The sequence below is a fragment of the Drosophila guanche genome, unplaced genomic scaffold (assembly GCF_900245975.1).
Source record: "Drosophila guanche unplaced genomic scaffold, DGUA_6, whole genome shotgun sequence".
NCBI lineage: Eukaryota > Metazoa > Arthropoda > Insecta > Diptera > Drosophilidae > Drosophila > Drosophila guanche.
The window spans coordinates 5590502-5608610 of NW_022995750.1; the positions used below are offsets into that span (position 1 = coordinate 5590502).

The 18109-nt window shown below is 44.2% G+C and overlaps 1 protein-coding gene across 3 annotated transcripts; it reads left to right on the forward strand.

The window, feature by feature from the left end:
- Positions 1 to 9199: 9199 nt before the first annotated feature.
- On the forward strand, positions 9200 to 16118 carry LOC117586063. 3 transcript variants are annotated; one of them, XM_034275909.1, is made up of 7 exons: positions 9200 to 9378; positions 9440 to 9546; positions 14129 to 14527; positions 14582 to 14667; positions 14925 to 15008; positions 15532 to 15782; positions 15848 to 16118. In XM_034275909.1, exons 3-7 carry the CDS (start codon positions 14131 to 14133, stop codon positions 15972 to 15974), a joined length of 945 nt encoding a protein of 314 aa, XP_034131800.1. In that variant the 5' UTR covers positions 9200 to 9378; positions 9440 to 9546; positions 14129 to 14130; the 3' UTR covers positions 15975 to 16118. The 3 variants fall into 3 exon arrangements, with proteins under 3 accessions (XP_034131800.1, XP_034131799.1, XP_034131801.1); XM_034275908.1 differs by having other exon boundaries at positions 14126 to 14527; positions 15848 to 16117; XM_034275910.1 differs by lacking the exon at positions 14925 to 15008 and having other exon boundaries at positions 14126 to 14527; positions 15848 to 16116.
- Positions 16119 to 18109: the final 1991 nt, after the last annotated feature.

Genomic DNA, 18109 nt, shown 5'->3' on the forward strand with positions numbered 1-18109 from the left:
GTAGTGGAAATTGGAATGCGAATGAGAACCGGAGGTGGCGACCCCTGAGCGGTGAGATGAGCACGAATATGGCATAAATCAGGCTTTACAGGGAGTGTGAACGAGAGTGTTCCTGCAACACTGCGGCCATCCCTTTCCAGTGGATAAATCACGCTCTCCTCAGTCGTTGTCAGCCAATCATAGTTTTCACACTCTAGTTAACATCATTGTCACCGAGTTTCAGTCACTCTCAGTCACTGTACATATACAGAGGAGACGGGGAAAAATCGGTTGACGTTTGCAGTTTGTCTCTTATTTTCCCTCTCTCCTTCTCTAACGCCTCTCTTTCCCCTTCCTTTCCCCCGCTCCATCTCTCTGTGTTTCCGTATTTGGTGCACAATTTTCCAACGAATTTCCATTGCCACCCTTTTCAGATGGAATTCTGCGTTTGTCGTTTTAAAAATTTCACCAACGTTGACATTTAAGTTAATTTGCATACTACCGCACAAAATGTGCCCCTGATGGCGGTGAGGTAAGGCTCCCTATGATGATGGTGATGATGATTATTATTATGACAATGATGAGGGGGCCGGGAACGTGGACCAGGACAATCATTGAGAATGGGGACGGAAGTAGTCTCTGGTCTGGGCCATGGATTCAATGGGTGTGAATCGTCAGATCTCCATCTCTCTATATTTTACTCTCCTTAAGCACCTTTCCGGTATCTGTGTATCCACTTCTCCCTCTTCTTTCTTTGGCAGTATTAAAACTAAATGTTGCCCAATTACACAAAGAATTTACATATAATTCTCATTCCCATAAATGCAAAAATTTATCTACCAACATCTGCATAAACAGTGCGAGAAAAAGATATGTATAATCCAACATTTGGAGAACAGAGTTTGAGATCTGGTGACGTCCGCAGAGTCTATAGCCCCTCTTTTAGCATTGGATTTATTTTAAGGTAAGAAAAGAATTAAGAAAATGGTGTTGTATAACGAAAATCAACGTCCCTTTTGGTAAGATATCACAAATCTAAAGATGTATTTTAAATAAAGAAATTGATATTAAATAAAGCAATAGAGACATTAGATAGGCATACATACATTCAGTAGTGTCGTATTATGTTACTGATACGAATTCTCGAGTGCTACATGTGCTACTGCACTGTCTTATGGTCATGGCATACACTGTAGCTCATCACCAGTCCATGCTGCTATGCTTCCTGTAAGTCTTTGTGTGTCTTTGTTAAAACTTCTTCCTTTTCTACAATGCCGTCATTCTGTCTGTCTTCCTGTTTTTATATCTAAATCAATTTCAAAAATTATGCAATGAAATTCCAGCAATGACCGAAGCTTAAATGTTTTGATATCCAAGGGGGTACGTGCCATCTAATCAGTATGAATCCTAACAGGTTGATGGCTCTAAGCAGTTAAGAATCTCAGCTAAGGGCTGGACTACATGCAGCCTCATAAATCGCTGGATGCAGTAATACGTTGCATATTAATCAAATCTCGCGCTCAAGCTGAGAGTTGCTGCAATTTGGCTGGATTCAGATGGCCATAAAATATGCCGGTATAAAGCAAAAAAGTGAAGGCATCCTCCTGCTCATACCTTCTCCTTCTCATCCCACACTCACATCCTCCCCAGCATCACACAGGCACATCCGTGCCAGCATCCACATGTGCATCCTCACCAGCTTCCACATCCCATCCACAAGGGATCACACTTGTCTATGCGCGTTTAGCACGATGGCTGCCACATCGCATCGCCGCACCGTGCCACCGCCCAACCCGCGGCACCCAATTTCCGGTGCTTGCGTAAATACATTATGCAGCTTACAACTACTTAACGGGGACCGTGGGTGTGGGTGGGGTGCTTGGTCATAAAGTGGCAAATTCAAGGTGCAACTTTTGTCGATACACGGTCATAGTCTGGCGCCTGCTCTGGCTGGAGCTTCTGGTCCTGCTGCTTCTTCGCCTCCACGCCCAGCTCCATATATGCAATAAAAGTGCACGACAAAACTGTGAAAAAGGTGAAGATTACGCACTGAATAAGAATACACTCCCCTGCCACAGCACCGCGTCACCACAACACCCTGTGTTAAGTTTTGCGAGAGAGCTCACACTCGCACTCAACCAAAATCCGGGCAGACACCCATACAGACACAGACAGACACTTTGAGGCACATGACAAACATGTGTGATACGCCAGTTGCCCCCTCGACAGCCTCGCCGTCATTTCTATCTGCATTTGCAACAACAGTTTTCCCTTTGCCAGCACTCTGGCAGTGCCTCTGCCACTACCACACAGCATGAGCCTGGCCCACTCATGAAAGTTAAGGACTTGCATATTTTCTGGCATTTATGTGCGCTTTTCACCTGCTTGCAACGGCTTCACCCACTTTCCCACTGCCACCTCACGCCCATCCATCCCGTTCCCAGTCGCCCCGCCCCACCCCGCCCTCTTTTCCATGCTTCATTACGCTAATGCCGTGTTTTCAAATTATTTTACATGCTGCCTCAACCATCCCTGCCACGTCCTACAGCGTGCAAGTGGAATTCTTTTTGTTGTTTGTTGCATATTTAATGGGGCTAGCAGGGAAGTGTGCTTGAGCGGTTTGAGCCATGGCTGATTAGCACGATGGAAACAAGTTTTGCTCGCATAGTTCCGGGTTCCCTGCATAATTTAGCCAGAGATGATCAACAAGCTCTCACAGGGATCAGTAGAGAAGATGGATATCCTGTCATCAACGTCATCTAATCCTAAATACTCCCAAGGAAAAAGGTTATCTTTGGGACAAATGAAGAAAAGACCCCACCGGTGCACCGGTAGGTAAAATCCATTGTGTTAAGTCCTGACCTCCGGTACAGCCATCGTCCTCGTAATTATACGTACAATAACTAAGATTGGATATCATCAAATTAATGAATGTCAAAAGCAAGTCTCTGGGGCCAAGGTGGCTATGCTCTGGCAGGTATAACGACAGGTTGTTTGCTTTACATAATTATTTCATTAAGTGTTTTGGCGGCGACTGTCAGGAGCCCTAAGGCCATGGACTGCCTATTGGGAGTCCTTTTCACTTTTCCACTTTGGTACTCTGGTAATGCCAGCATTTAACAAGTCGCAAAGCTGCAGACATTTCACAGTATTCGCCTTGACCTCAGGCACTGTGGGTGGAGAGACAGAGGGAGAGAGCAGGCGATGGCTGGCATAGCTCATTAACAAACATTAGTTGCAAATGTTGTGAATTACTTAAGGAATTAATATTCCATGCTTCACACACACCCAAAAACACTCTCTCAGATGCTGGCGGGCAGTCTCTCCTCTTAATCTCCCTGAAGGCTTCTACTCCCTCTCTCACTCTCTCCGACAGCAGCTAAATGAGCGGTAGTCATAAGTCGTGCAGCAGACACACTGCCGCACATATACGAGAATATATGTGTATGAACACATGTATATACGTATACTGTATGTATATATATTTCTTAAATCCTGCTGAGCTCTTTGCTCTCGGCTTCTACTGTGTGTACACTTTGGCGTATACTTAATGCAAACTAATTCATTTCCACATATCCCTCTCCGTGCAGTCGGTTATCATCGCCTTCATCATTAGAACGATGCTTGTCTGGAGCAGCGCCAGTTAATGATAGTTGACCCCCCTCACTGACCCCTGGTTTCCTACTCGCCGCAAGCATATTGAATTAATGAAAGCTTTTTGTCTGCTGACCAAGATGTATGCTCTGTCTTGTCTACAGCATTCCCATTCCACCTCATGGCGCTCCTCTTTTCTGGTATCCTCTATAAGTATATAAATTGACTTGGAGCTGTCTAATCATCGGCCGCATTGTTTGTTTCTTCGGTGCTTGAGTGTGTTAAGTGATTAATAATTTACTACGGGTTTCGGTTATCGGTGGTAGATCAATGCGGTTTTTTCTATATTGCTCACTTAGTGGGATAGTTTTATGACTATTAAAGAATTTCCAGAAATTAAATGCTTAAATGTTGCATCCGAAAGGTTTGCTCTTATTTATTATTGTTTTTCCACATATTTATAATCCCCTTTTGTAATTGGCTTACTTTTCAAGGTATACATAGACATATATTGATAATTGTAGTTGTTGCACACTGAACTTCTCTGTTCATAACCCACAACTGTCTAGTGGTTTTCGTGTTTTCCATTTTCCCAAAAAACAATTCCCTTGGCCACAAGTGCAACTCTTTCTTGTCCAATTCCTGCCGCAACATCCTTTGCCTCAGCATTCAATCTCTTTTCTACTGCGATTTTTTCTGCCCTTTCTCCTCCTTGCCTAGCATATCCTGCTCTTGTTCTCTTCTTATAAGTACTCTCAACTTTCTCGTGCTTTCTCGCTTTCTCTTAGTGCAAGTTCTCTGGTAACTGGCAATGCGAAAAATTCTTCAGACCAAACTTCCAATTTTCCCTCACGCATGCAATTCCTTTTAAGCGGCTTTTGGGCCACTCCACTTTACTCCCCTCCCAGTCCGCTATCATCCATCTAGTTAGTTTTTTCTAGTTTTTTAATTTTTCGCTTTAAGCTGCATTCGACCAAAAGACAAACACGGAAATGCAGATTTCGCATAAACAAAGCACGCACAGCAAATTAAAACAAGTCATAAATGTGAGCCCCAGAAGCAAGAAGAATTGTGGCAACAACACACAAAAACACAAATGGCGAAGACTAGCAACAGCCAGAGGCAGAACCCAAGCAGACCAGGAATAGGGAACCCAAACAAAGGGAAATAAGCATTTGAAATCGTGTCTTGAATATTCTATGATAGTTAATTATATCGATGCTCCACGCTCTGGCTATAGCTTTGCCTGTAAGGCAAACATTCGGAAATTCAAAAGATTTATTCACGGAAGGGCAGGGGAAATTAGCCAAAAATGCATTGGTGAAGAGGTCTGGGTAGTGGTCGTTGGCAAAATATGAAAAATAACTTACGCCTTTTTATGTGCAAAATATTGAAATATTAGTGGATGGAATGGGACGGACTCTGAACAGTGGCAAAGGATACCCTTGGCATGCCGGACCCAAAGGATTCATCAGCGGCAACAGCTGTTGACTGCCGTCGCTGCCGAAAATGTTAGCATTTTGCGATGATGTATCGCCGGCATCATTATAACAGCTGCCAGAAGGTACCCCTATCCTTTCGGCTCCACTCTCTGCCCCCCACCCGGAACCTTGTTTGGGCATGAAATTTTTGGATGCGTTTTCACCCGAGCCCTGATGGGCCAATGGGACGGAGCCCCATTTGTGCGTGCCTTGGGTACTTGTTGTTATATTTATCACAGAAATGTACTTTATCTTTGCCGGTGCCCAATGCGCGGAAAAGAGGAGAGCCCAAAGAGAGCCAGGAGAGTGATGGAAATCATGGAGCTGTGGAAAAAGGGAGACGAGACCCAATGTAACCCTATACCCCTGGGCCAGGACATCAGTCACCAGATGCTGCGCAGGCCATTGTGTCTCCTTCAGCAATTTTGCATTTTCTCATCTGTCTGCCAGCCGGATGCTTATGCAGATTTACATGTAAATTAAATTATATATATCTATAAATATCTTTGTAAATTCCCATACATTGTTTTGCGATTAAACTTGCATTATGAACCTGAACCGAACCCGCAGCCAGCGAAAGTTTTATCGTAAAAAAATGCTTAACAGATGTTTGATTTTGATGTTTATGGGTGAAAGGAATGCTGCCAGCATGTATTTTTAATGATTTACTTCCATTTTGATGGATGGTAATAAAAAAAAGTGCCAGGGATATGTATGTATGTATATGTGTGTGGGTTGAATCGAGTGGGCAGAGAACCGATTGAATGTACTTTAGAGGGGTGAATTGAATGGGTCCCTTCTCTTGATCAGCATCCGCGCTTGACTCACTCAACGGAGGTATTTCCACCCTTTTCATTCTATTGGGGAGGACTATGCACCCATTTCCATCAGCTCTCTCCAGCATTAACACCACTAACACCTCTCCCATTAATACACACAGCCCCTCTCTGCTCATAAATTTCAAGTCGCACATATGCAAATGTCAGTCAGACTCCAGGATATTGATTGAAATGCAATATTCTGGACGCGGTGTAACTCAGTAATTTGCATAAGTCCATTACTGACCGAAATGACAAACCCTGAGAGAGAACTTGGGGGCGGTGACAACTACTTAGAATAGGGTTGACCTGCATTTGACCACATGCGAAACTGTGTGGGCCTAATTCGAGGGCGTTGCTGGTGACGTTGAATATGCAGTGATACGGAAGATGTGGAAATGCTGCCGGCTTATGTGTGTAGTGTAGGTATTTTGAGAGGCAACCATTTGTTCTACATTCTACATGAAACTCATGATACATGGTACATAAAATCCACGTTGAACAAACACGTTTGTGTAGAAATTTAAGATGTCGTTAATCTTAAGATACATATACAGTTGCCTTCTAAATCCTTTGCTGTATTTACCAACCATTTCTCTGGCGGAAGTCTTTGTACCTATACATCTACCCTTTCTACCAAATCTCATCCTAATCTTTGCCCAATTTTATACATTTATTTTTCTCTCCCAGTTTTCGTAACCATGACAAAAAGCTTTTCGCTTGCAACTGACTCAAATGCATCTATCTGCCATTTTAGCGTTCAAGAGTGTTCGTCTACAGGAACATTCAAGTATTCCATCCATGGAGAAGTATATTTAATATGGAACATGACAATATTGTCTTGGCCTTTACCCACAGCAGATTCTGTTGTTACTCTTTCCCGACGACTCTTCCGGCAGACATCATTATTTCTCAAGTGAATGTTGCGCTGATAAACTCACAGAGCGTGGCAGCAGCGCCTCTCCTTGACCCCACAATCCAAATTTCAGTTCCAGACCTCGGTTAGGAGGACAACATCGTCATCGTCTTTCGCTCTGCTTTGGTATCTTTATCCTTTATGCAAGAAAAAAAGGGGGAGAATAAAACACGATTCGAGTAAATAAAAACACAGAGCTTCTTGGGGCACGAGCAAAGTTGATGGCAATAAAAAAAAAGCTTCCAATTTATTGATTTCATATTAGTAGAGGACTGACGACACGCGGGATACACAGACACACACACGCATACTCTCCAACTGGATCCAAACAGGACGTATGCATAAATTTACAAACGCCTGAAAGTATGCACCGAAATCCCTGGCACTCTGTCGCCAGCAATTTGGCTGTTGATGCAGAAGTTTTTCGGCTCTTCTTTCTTTTTCGTTTCGGTTAATGCTTTGATTTCAATTTGCCAAAATGTGGGTCAGCTTTTTTGTTGGGTATACTTTGGGTAGCACGCTAATTTGAGAGAGAATTTGAATCTTTTGGGCCGCAGAACTTGCTAATTGAATGAAATTGTCTTCTAATTGTTGCCGAGTTTCGATTTCTTTAAACAGAATTTGCGTGGCTTCGCGAGTGGCGGGAGTGAGCAAACTTTCCACTTGGTTTGCAGCAGCAGGATATTGCTCTATATTGCTCGATATTGCCCACAACACACAGATATACTGTAGTCACTCGAATTGTTCGTCAAACAATCCATCATTTAGGCCAAACATTGTGTTGGCTGTACAAATTATAAACCAGACTTCTGAATGCCAATTTGATAAGCTGATTTATGCTTCATGTTTGGACTGCGGTCCTCCCTCTCTGGGTTGACAGGGAAATCATCAGGCTAATGCGATTGGAGGGTCTGCAAACACAAATATTGGAACTGGCAAACAAAAACGAGCTGTGCACATAAATTAAGGCGGAAATCAGTAATCCCATTGATTCCCAGCCATAGCTGCAACCCCATCGATATGCAAAGTTAGTTCGTTCGGTGATAACAAATGTGGAACAATTATGGCCGCATTAAGCATATGCCCAAATGGTCAGCAAACCTCCATCCAAGCATGTGTGCGTGTGTGTGGGTCAGTGGAGTGCACCGTCAGTCGTTCTTTGGATTTGCATAAATCCAACCACATTTATTCAATAAGCAACCCACACACTCAGCATCTACATGTGTGCTGAGTGTGTGGGTGTGTGGGTGTATGGGTGAAAAAACAGCAGCAGCAGCAATCGACTTTGGCTGGGCTTTAAGACCACTTAATAATCCACTTGGATGGGTTAAAGGGGAGTCGAACAGAGGCTCCAGCTCCACTTGCTGATTGCCCGCACTGTTGGCATTGATTTACGGGGTAGACTAACCCCAGAAACCGAACCCTTGCCCAATCCCATTCACCATTCCGAATCCGAATCCCAATGCCAATACCAATCGGGTATGCAAATCGAATACAACTAAATGTAAACACATACAAATGCAGTTGGAGATGGAGATGGAACCTAAGTTCCATTTCTATTTTTCCGATTTGAGTTCGCAAGGGTTGTAATGCCTCAGCGGCTGGGACTCGGACAGGGAGCAGGAGCAAGAGTAGGACACACTGAATGACTGGCAGACATCCTTGGCAAACTTTTGCTTGAACAGCTTAACTTTTTTGCACGTGTAGCTAGCTGGGCAGCAGGCGCAGGATGAGCAGCCGGATGCGACCCTGCCACTACACACTTTTAGTTAAATTCAAAAAAATAAAAGAATCTTTTGTTCTTTGGCAATCCCTTAAAATGTTTTTCCTGCCCCTTTTTCTGGTGGCAAATAACTTTCCTCATTTGCGGGAGACTTGAGGGGGCCTGGGATTTAACTCTGTGAGGATTAAAGACCGGATTAAGCTTAATGAACACACACATACACACCTTTAGTGAGTCACCTCTGAGTCGTCCTAGTCAAGGTCTTAGTTGAAGAAAACCAAAAGTACCGCACCCACAATAGAGGGAGATGATCAATCAGCCAGAGATATGCAAATGTTGTGGAAAACCTTGACGAAAGATCAGCCAGGTAGACCGCAACAGAAACCGTTTAACCCAACAAAAAGGCCCAGACAACAATGGGCCGTAAACGCATTAACAGTAATGGCAAACAAAAAGAGAGGCAGAGCCAGCAGATCAACCAGAAGACAGATCATGCCACACCTGCGCACGAGTAAGAGACAACATGTTGGGCCGCGAGCAGCGAGCCGCGTCCAACGCGCTCTTACCTGCGCAGGTGAGCGGCGAGCGGTGAGCGACCCAACATGTTCGCTTGCACTTCTTCGTTTTCCAGTTCCATCGCGAAGCCCCTGAAAATGGGCCAGGCTATATAAACGCAAGTTCAAGGCGATCGCCGTTTCAGACAACTTTAGCAGCAGACGCAGCAACACCACCAAAACAGCAGCAGCAGCAGTACCTCCATCGCGAAGTGAAATCCGAAGTCTCTCGAAGTGGGATCGAAGTAAACGAAAGTTGGTATCGATCGACAACAAAAATATAGAGAGAGAAATTTTCCAGTGCAATTTTTGGGTGAATTTTTAAGTGAATTGTGTGCTTGACAATCGCGTGCTGAAATTTTTCGTTTTTCCAGTGCCAACGAGCCAAAGCTACACTCAGCCAAAGGAGTAATTACGATTTTGCTTAATTGTTTTGAGTTCAGCCAGCTGAAAGACAGACATTAACGGGATTAACAGACAGGTGAGAGAAATTGTTCCAGCACCACAAAAATGTGTCCAACTAAACTACTTTTAAATGGAACCGCACAAGCTGAAATTGTTGAATTCAAAGACATTCCATGAAAGAGTTGAGTTGAAAATTTAATTGACTGAAAGCTCCTTTTGAATGGTGGATTAATTTAAGAGACATTCAAAGACTTTATTAATATAAACATAAATATGTCAATCCTATTACATCTTGAGTCATCTAAAGTAAAGTTTGCGGATATAATTGGGAGTTTTTAATGATGAAACATTAACTTTTTTATTTCTTAATAATAATATATGTGACTAATTTTCGGTGCGGCTTTACATCCGCTAAATATGTAAAAGGGGAGACATTTTCCTGTGAAGTCAATCAAACTCCCTCAAGATCAGCTGATGCACTTTGAGACTTTGCAGCTTGATCCACAAATCAATTGATTAGCACTGTATACAACTGTATCCAGCGTCATAGCCCAGAACCAGAGCATTAGAAAGTTATTTACAATTGATTGAGTGCCACAATTCTGTCCCGATGTCGTGCCATGCGTTTTGTTTGTCCAACAAATTGAGGCAACAGCCAAATATTTGGGTCAGGCCTAAAGAAATAACAGAACTTGAAGCATAAATACAGCAACAAAACGGCCAGAGAGGGAGGGCGAAAGAGATAGCGAGAGGTAGGGGAGAATTTCTGTTAAACGAGTTAACAACTTTGCATGAAAAAGCAAACAGAACGTCCATCGACTGGACGCAGCGTGGAACATGTCAAAAGAGAGAGGGGGGCCTGTGGTAAGGAGAGACGCGTATTGGAGGTGCGGTGCGGTGGGACGACACTGCCAGCCGGGCACGCACTCTTGGCCAACAGGCAACAGACCCGGCTACATATGAAACTGTGCACTGGGCCCAGGTTCGCTGGAAAGCAAACCGATGCGAAGCAAACCTCCAATGTGCACTGCTGACGCTGACGCTGACGCTGGCAATGATGATGGCCGCCCACTGACCCAAATGGGCGCCTGTCGCCCGTCTGTTCACCTTTCCAAAGAATTTTCGTTTTCTGGCCTCCCGTTTTGGCTCTCTCAGCCCACGCTTTTGGCACTCCCAACTCCCCTTTTTTGGAGAAGGCCTTGCGGCCGTTTTGTCTGTGGCCTTGATTCCATGTGGGTCTCTGTCTTGCACTTGCTCTTCACTCTCTTTCTCTCAGTTTTTTCTGCTGTCTGTGCTGGCCAATTAATGCCTGCCTTTTGGCCAAGTCTTTGGGGAAACTTCCCATACAGAATGTATATTTATTTTATTTATTTAATTGCCTGTAAAAGGTCACGTTTGTCTGCCATTTGCTTGCCAATTTGCTTGGCATTCAACCCATTTTCTGATTTTCTGCTGCCGGCCCTTTATTTATTTCTTATCGCCTTCTACCTTGAAGCAAGTTATTTTATTTTATTTGACTTTTTTTCCTTACTTTTTTGTTGGTAACTTTCATTCATTCATCGGTTTGTTGTGTTGGCTGCTGGTTGTTGGTTTCTTTTGGAATTTTGCGGTTGTATTTGTTGGTTTTGCTGACTGGCTGGCTGGCTGTTTGGTTGTCAAGTCGAGTGAGGTGAAAGTTTTTGCTTTGAAGCTGCTAAGTTGCCTTTGCAGTCGAGTTAAATTGAATTTGTTTTCGTTGATTGCACTTTGAGAGAATGCTTGAACCTTGAGGGGGACATGTTATCTCGAAATGTGAGTAAAATTCACGCAAAATAGTCTTTTTCTTCCATGACTTTCAGGCTGCTATGACAGCTGTAATTTGTGTCTCAGCTGCAGCTGACTAATAACCATAATGGCAACGGCAACGGCAATTGCAAGTGCAATTTGTTCTGCTTTCATGCAGTTTTGCAACTATGTTTATCTGTTGGATTTGCAGACTGCATTTTGGGGTCAGTAAAAGTTGAAGACAAGTTGAAGTCAACTTTTTCGTACCTGACATCCCTTGGCGATCATTTCGGCTTGCCTTCAGGTTGCATCACTTTGGAAATTTGTTACCAAATAATCGATATAACTGGTCAACACTCTTTACCCTCACGCACGAACTTTGAGGCCGAATTAAAATGCAGTACTGTCCGCCAGTCATTTGGCCGAATGACAACGGTTTGCTGGTGGTTGTTCGTTGGAGGTTGCTGACCAGCGAAACAAGACGAAAGACTTAAGGCACAAACTGACTAGAAAGCCGCAGTGCATGCCAATTAAGGCTAAGTACGCGCCTCCAAACAATTGCTATTTATTTAAAACTGTTAACCCCTTCTTGGTCAATAAACCTTGGCTCGGATTCTGGGCAAAAAGAAAGTGAAACCTGAATATTTGTGGCCGCTTTGCTCAAGTTTCTCTGCGGCGGTGGCCGGAAACCAGTCCATGACTGTCCAGAAATCTGGCCAACCCTCTTTTAGGTCTTCGCCGAGGAGAATGATTCACAAAAGAGCAGAGAGCAATGGGCGTGCATCTGTGTATGTATGTGTCTGTGCATCTCTCTGCTCACTTACCTCAAATCACGAACATTTTTACCGCTTTCTCATGTTTGACTTTGACCAGAAACCCAGTGGAGCGTGTCGCGGCACGAGACCGCAAACGAAACTGAAAATAAATATCACATAAATTACAATCATATTTCTCCTTTTGCCTCCAAAGAACTTGGTTATTGTTATACTCGTACTCGTACTCGTATGTCTGTATGTTTACTCCCCCTCTTTGTGGAATTGCTTTTCCTCTCTCGCTGTTTGTGTTTTTGCGGTTTCTACACTTTCTAATTTGCGACTTTTGACCAACTGCAGTCGTGTAATTGCTGCTCTCTATATCGAAATAGTTATATTGCTTTTGCTGCTTTTTATAGAGATTTTAATTGCCATTTTTAGACAAACGATTTGGTGCCGCTGCTGGCCATGAAAGTAAGAGTTGCGTGTGAAGTTTTCAATTAAAGTTGGCGTGTTTGGTTGTAGTGAAAAATGAATACATATAAACAGCAGTTGTGGAGGGAAAGGCCCAACTTGTTGAGAGAATTATGTCACAGCAAATGGCTGTCATAAAGACGAGCGTTCTTTGAGTGGCCATCCCAGTTTCCCTGCCATTTTACCATTTCTCTCTCATATAATCAATGAAATTTCTCTGCCACATGCGAGTATCATAGCTCAGTCATTAATTACCATTATCTTAACGACTCGATCACGCTTGCAGATCCCTGGAGCTGGAGCTGCTGGCTCTAACAGCTTTCTAAATTTACATGGCCACCGTAATTTCCACGGAACTGTGTCGAATTGTGTCACAAAGCCATCAAAGCTCGATTGGCATAACCGTGAGATGCGGCTTACTGCTTCTGTCCGATTAATGATCAGGCAATTTACATTTCAATGCAGTTTGACCCATTCTGGGGAGCCTGTTCTTCGTCTGTCGGCGGTCGGCGATCGGCGATCGGCAATTAAATGGAAATCAATGCAATCTCTGTTCTGCCATTGGCATTCCGCTGGACTTGCCACTCCACTCTAGAGATTCCCCACGACTCCACACACTCGCTGGCTTTATTAATTGTAACGGTAACCTGTTGCATGACATCTGAGCAAGAGAACCGCTAGCTGGAACAGGTTCTTGCCACAGCAACAGGGAAGAAACAATAAGGCACTGATCAGAAATAAAGCGAAGATGAAAGAACTTTTTTCCATTCCAAATCGCTCGGATGAAGAGCTCAATTCTGGATGGCTCCCCATGCTAATATCAGGCAAAACTGTGATGCTCGCATTGGGGAAGAGTCTGCTAATTGCTCTTACTTGGCACCTCACCTGTGCCCCACCTGTGGCCAGGCGGCTTTCTAGCTTATGTTGCTCAACTTGGGTAATTTCCCTGCTGCTTCTGCCACAGAGACCACTGGGAGATGGGCATGGGATGGGATCGGATACGATGGGGAACAGGTTCAGTTTGACCGACACCTTAATTGGGAGCAGTTAGACTAGTTTCTAGCTGTTTCGGAAGCAAACCTGGCTTTGTCTCTGACTTTGGCTTTAATTACACGCCGCAACAACTTTCTTATCTGGTTTCCATGGAAATTGTAAGGTAATTTTTGCTCCATGAGAAATGGACAATTTTTGACAATACCTGAGAGAAGCTTTTCTTTCTTTTCTCTCTTGTTTTTTGGGTCCCAATGCAAGAATATTTAAGTGCAATACTCACAAGTGTTTCACAAGTCATGACAATTCATATTTTTTGAATGGGAGAAAGCATATTTACAATGAAGTTTCCTACAGCATAAATGTAACATTTAAATTTGAGTTGAGTTGCCATTAGACAACACTTAAATGCAATCCAGACTCGCCATTTGGCATTGTTTGGACTCTCTGCCATTTGAGGCATGAAACTATTACCAATTCATAGGAAATCAGGTCAAGCATGTGCCACTGAAAGGGGGCACAGTCCTAATATTAATGCCCAACTCGTGCGGCGGTTCAGGAAACTCGTTCACACACACACACACACAATTGGGCAACGTGAAAGTGTTATGCCAATTGTGGGGGCGGTCTTTGCCTTTCGATGAATTTCAAACAGTTTTGCTCTGTCTTTTGCAGCAGTCATGTGGAATCAGAGCAAAGTGCACGCCTATCTGCTGCTCACGATAGTGGCCAGCAATTGCCTGCTGATGACCTACGCCTTCCCCCAGCAGGAGGTCTACCAGAGACAGCACCAGCTATCCCAATCGCCAGTCTATCGGGGAGAGGAGAGTGCCAGGAAGTTCGCGGTCAAGCCGAATGCCTCGAAGAAGGTGGCTCTGGACGACATCGAGGATGATCTGGAGAACAATCAGCTGCAGGAGACTGTGGGCGGACCCGGCGGATTCACCTGGTCCAACATGCTGTCCACCGTGATGACAATGTTCTTCAACGGCGCTGTGAATGCGCCATCGAAGTCCGATGATGTGGACTCCTCGATTGGACTGGGTGGCAGTCCCTGGGCCAATGTCATCTCCATGGGTAAGTCGCACTCAGTTCCCATGACTGATCCAACTTCATACTGTACCTCCTTAGGTCTTCGCATCATCAACACTCTGTTGGGCGGTGGAGCACCCAGTGATGGCATCGACAAGGTCGACAATGGCGGATCTCCCATGCAGGTAAATCGATCGATCCATTAGCCACATAACATGGTGTACACTTACTGATTGCTTTTGTGCCACTTTTGTTTTGCTTTTATCGTAATTCGTTGATCGTTCATTACTTCGTTTTACATACATACTTATACCTATACTTAAACTTATACTGATTCTGGGTGTTTGGCTCTTCTCTTATGTTCGTTTCCCGCCTACCTCCTCTACCTGTACCTGTACCTGTACCTGTATCTGTACCTCTACCTCTCTAATAAATCGCACAGGGCATATTGGTGGCTGTGATGTCTGCCGTTTTGGGCTCCAGAGACCCCGATCAAGTCAACTCGATGGCCAAGCAAGCTGGCGAGGTAAACATCTTTATTGCTTTCACAGAACATACAAACAAAACTCAACAAGAGACACTAGGCAACAAGATCGGGGCCACTTCACAGCTGCTAGTCGGCAACTTAGAATGGTTTCCATTTCTAGGTTTATTCTTGTTACTTGATGAATGCCTCCGGTGTTGAATTGAATCAAGTTCAATCAGCTTAAGCTACGAAGTTTTACCCCTGAAATTGCTTCCTCCAGCATGTTTCTCTTTCTCTAAATCACGCCCCAAATCTTGTTGCCTAGTGCTGAGAATGTAAATGTTTTATATGCACACACAACACCACACTCTTACACCACACACACTGCCACACACTCACACACACAAACACACACCTCTTAGAATTGGCACAAGCAAATGCAAAACTAATTGACTAATGCTTCCTCTGCCCACCGCTCCCAACCAACACACAAAAACACACACAAATACACACGCGACACACACACACACACACACATGCCACAAAACACACCTTCCACTGAACAACGCTCCCCCTTTCACAGTTCATTCAGATCGTGATGAATCTGCTGGACGCCCTGAAGACCTCCTTCTCGCACCGCTCCCTAACCGCCCGCTCCCTGGGCAAGCGTGACTCGGTGAGCGATGCCGTCGTCGCGGGCATCTCCCTGATGAAGGGCTACGTCCGCACCTACCGCAACTCGGAGGACAAGTGCACGCAGCGCTACATGTGCGACGCCAACACGGAGTGCGTGCGCGAGATTGGCGGCAGCAGCATCTTCTGCCAGCTGGGATCGTAAGTCACGCGGCCGAGCCAGCCCCTTCCTGGGATATTTCTTAATCATAATTCCTCCGTTTCAGATACGCCACCAGCTATGTGCTCGGGCGCAGCAGTGGCGGCAGCTTTGAGGAGCTGTACGATGCTGGTCGCCGGGGTCGCTCGGGCTTCGACTGCCGCCAGATGTATCTGGAGTGCAATGAGGTCTAGGTCCGTGGTCCGACCGGGGGGCTAGTGCTTACGACTGGACTTTTCTCTTAACTAATTTAAACTAATTTATGTACTTCCATTTAGATCTTAGCTATTTATATTATTTATTTACAAACAAATCTGTATTTATTTTCGTCTCTGACAACAAAACAAAAATCCATACAAAATAAATGCCTTGAATTTGATTTGAAGAGAATATTTTCAAAATTTAAATTCAAATTCAAACTTGTAGTAGTGTGTCCATGCAGCATCACGCCGAAAATATCGCATTAGATTCGTACTTGTTCCAACAGTCTGGCAGCACAACAGTTTGGCAGCTAGCAATGATAAGCTGATTGCTGTGAATCGTATCTACAGCGTCGTGAAAGCAGTCCACCAAGCAGTTCGGAGTGCAGTACACCCAGCAAGCAGTTTTTATGCCACTGCTTATCGCATATTTGAATCCGAAATTATCGTTAAAATAAAGTATACGACCTGAGGACGTTATAGTGTAAAATTTAATGAATGAATTCAATGAATAATTCCATGTTATTAACAGAAACATACATTTTACAACTATATATATGCATTGCCGTCCCCAATTGATCCCAAAGTAATCTCCTCTATTTTTCAAGCAACTGCATGGCCATCAACAACAAAAGACTTGGTCCATGTTTTGTATTTTCTGTGCAAAAAGGTGTGTCAACTCCACTCAACATCCATCCACCACCCATCCGCCCTTGACAGCGAAGTTGCCGCCTCTTTGGAGTTTCTTTGATGCAACTTGCAGCCGTCTCGGCTGTTGTCCTGGTTCTTATTGCTTATCAACATTCAGCAGCAGACATAAATGACATCCACAAGGGATGGCCCCGTGATAGGATCGTGAGCGGAATGGGAAATAAATGCTTGCAACAGGAGAAAGTTTTCGGCAAAAAGAAACATTAATTCACATACCTGGGTGCACAGCACGCCAGCTTCTTTTGAGTAGGCTACTTTGTGAGGGATAACAAACTGAAAAACTTGCCAGGCCAAAGGCAAGGAACTTGTCTTGTCTCTGGGCCATTGCGCAGCTGCACCCTTTCACAAAGTTTCCGCAATTTTGATAAATGTCAAGGCACAGCTGAGATTTATGGAACAGCCGGCAACGCCGACGCAAAGAAAATCTGCACCAGCCAAATGGAATGTGGAAATGTAGAAACTTAACTAAACTCCGAAGGCATATCTTCAAGTGGATGAGTTTAAGTGTGTGTGCGTGTTTGTGTGTGTGTGTGTGTGTGTGGGGAGGAAGTGACAGAAGATAGAGCCCAACCTAACCCACATTTAATGGGCGGAGATGGCAACATTTTGTCCAATGCAACAGCAGCAGCACAGCAGCAGCCTCCAAAGTTATGATTAATTTGTGCGGCCAAGTTTTTGCTGCTGCTGGGGAGGCTCCTGCTGCAGCCCACCAAAAAAAGTTGTTCCATCTACAGAATTGTTTGCTTCCACTATCAGGAGCTGCAGCTGCAACAGCAGGAGCCTCCTGCCCGTAATTAAAGGCGCTTTCGACCAAGTGGCAACTGGCACTGGAACTGGGACGATGCATCGCTTAAAATTCCATTTAATTACGTTGAGTGTTGAATATCTTTAGTGTGCTAATTAGAACTGTGCGCAAAACTTTTCTCGGACACCAAATGCACTCCTTGTCTCTCTCACAGCAAAACTCCCCAAATGATACAATCGAATTTCGGACAACGATCTAATTTGCAGCAGTAGAAGCAGAGCTAACAGCTGCATCAGGGAGGAGTGCCGTGGCAGCAGCTGAAGTACAAACTTGAGCATGAGTTTGACATTTTTGTCAGACTGCTTAAATTATTTCTCGCAGACTATAATAAACTTGTTGTCTGGGAAAGAAATTAAGTCTGCCTGCTAAAATCTGAGGGGTTTCTAATGAAATTTTGGAGTGCTGTTGATGTTCTTGATTGTTCTTGCTGGAAATTAAGGGAATTAAAATGAACTATTGAAGAGAATTTCTAAAGAAAAGTGCATGTAAAGTGGAGTGCTTTTCGCTATGGCAACGTTCATGGGTTGATGGGCTGGGGTATGCATTAATATACAAAGAAATTATTTGGAATTAAAAATGATTGAGTTAATTGAGGATCCATTGTGAGGAGAAA

Bases quoted from the DNA above. Each gene is read 5' to 3' on its own strand.
- LOC117586063 (XM_034275909.1), top strand. From the start codon at position 14,131: ATGTGGAATCAGAGCAAAGTGCACGCCTATCTGCTGCTCACGATAGTG. The intron at 14,668-14,924 runs GTAAATCGATCG...TAAATCGCACAG, and splicing joins ATGGCGGATCTCCCATGCAG to GGCATATTGGTGGCTGTGAT. The intron at 15,009-15,531 runs GTAAACATCTTT...CCCCTTTCACAG, and splicing joins TGGCCAAGCAAGCTGGCGAG to TTCATTCAGATCGTGATGAA.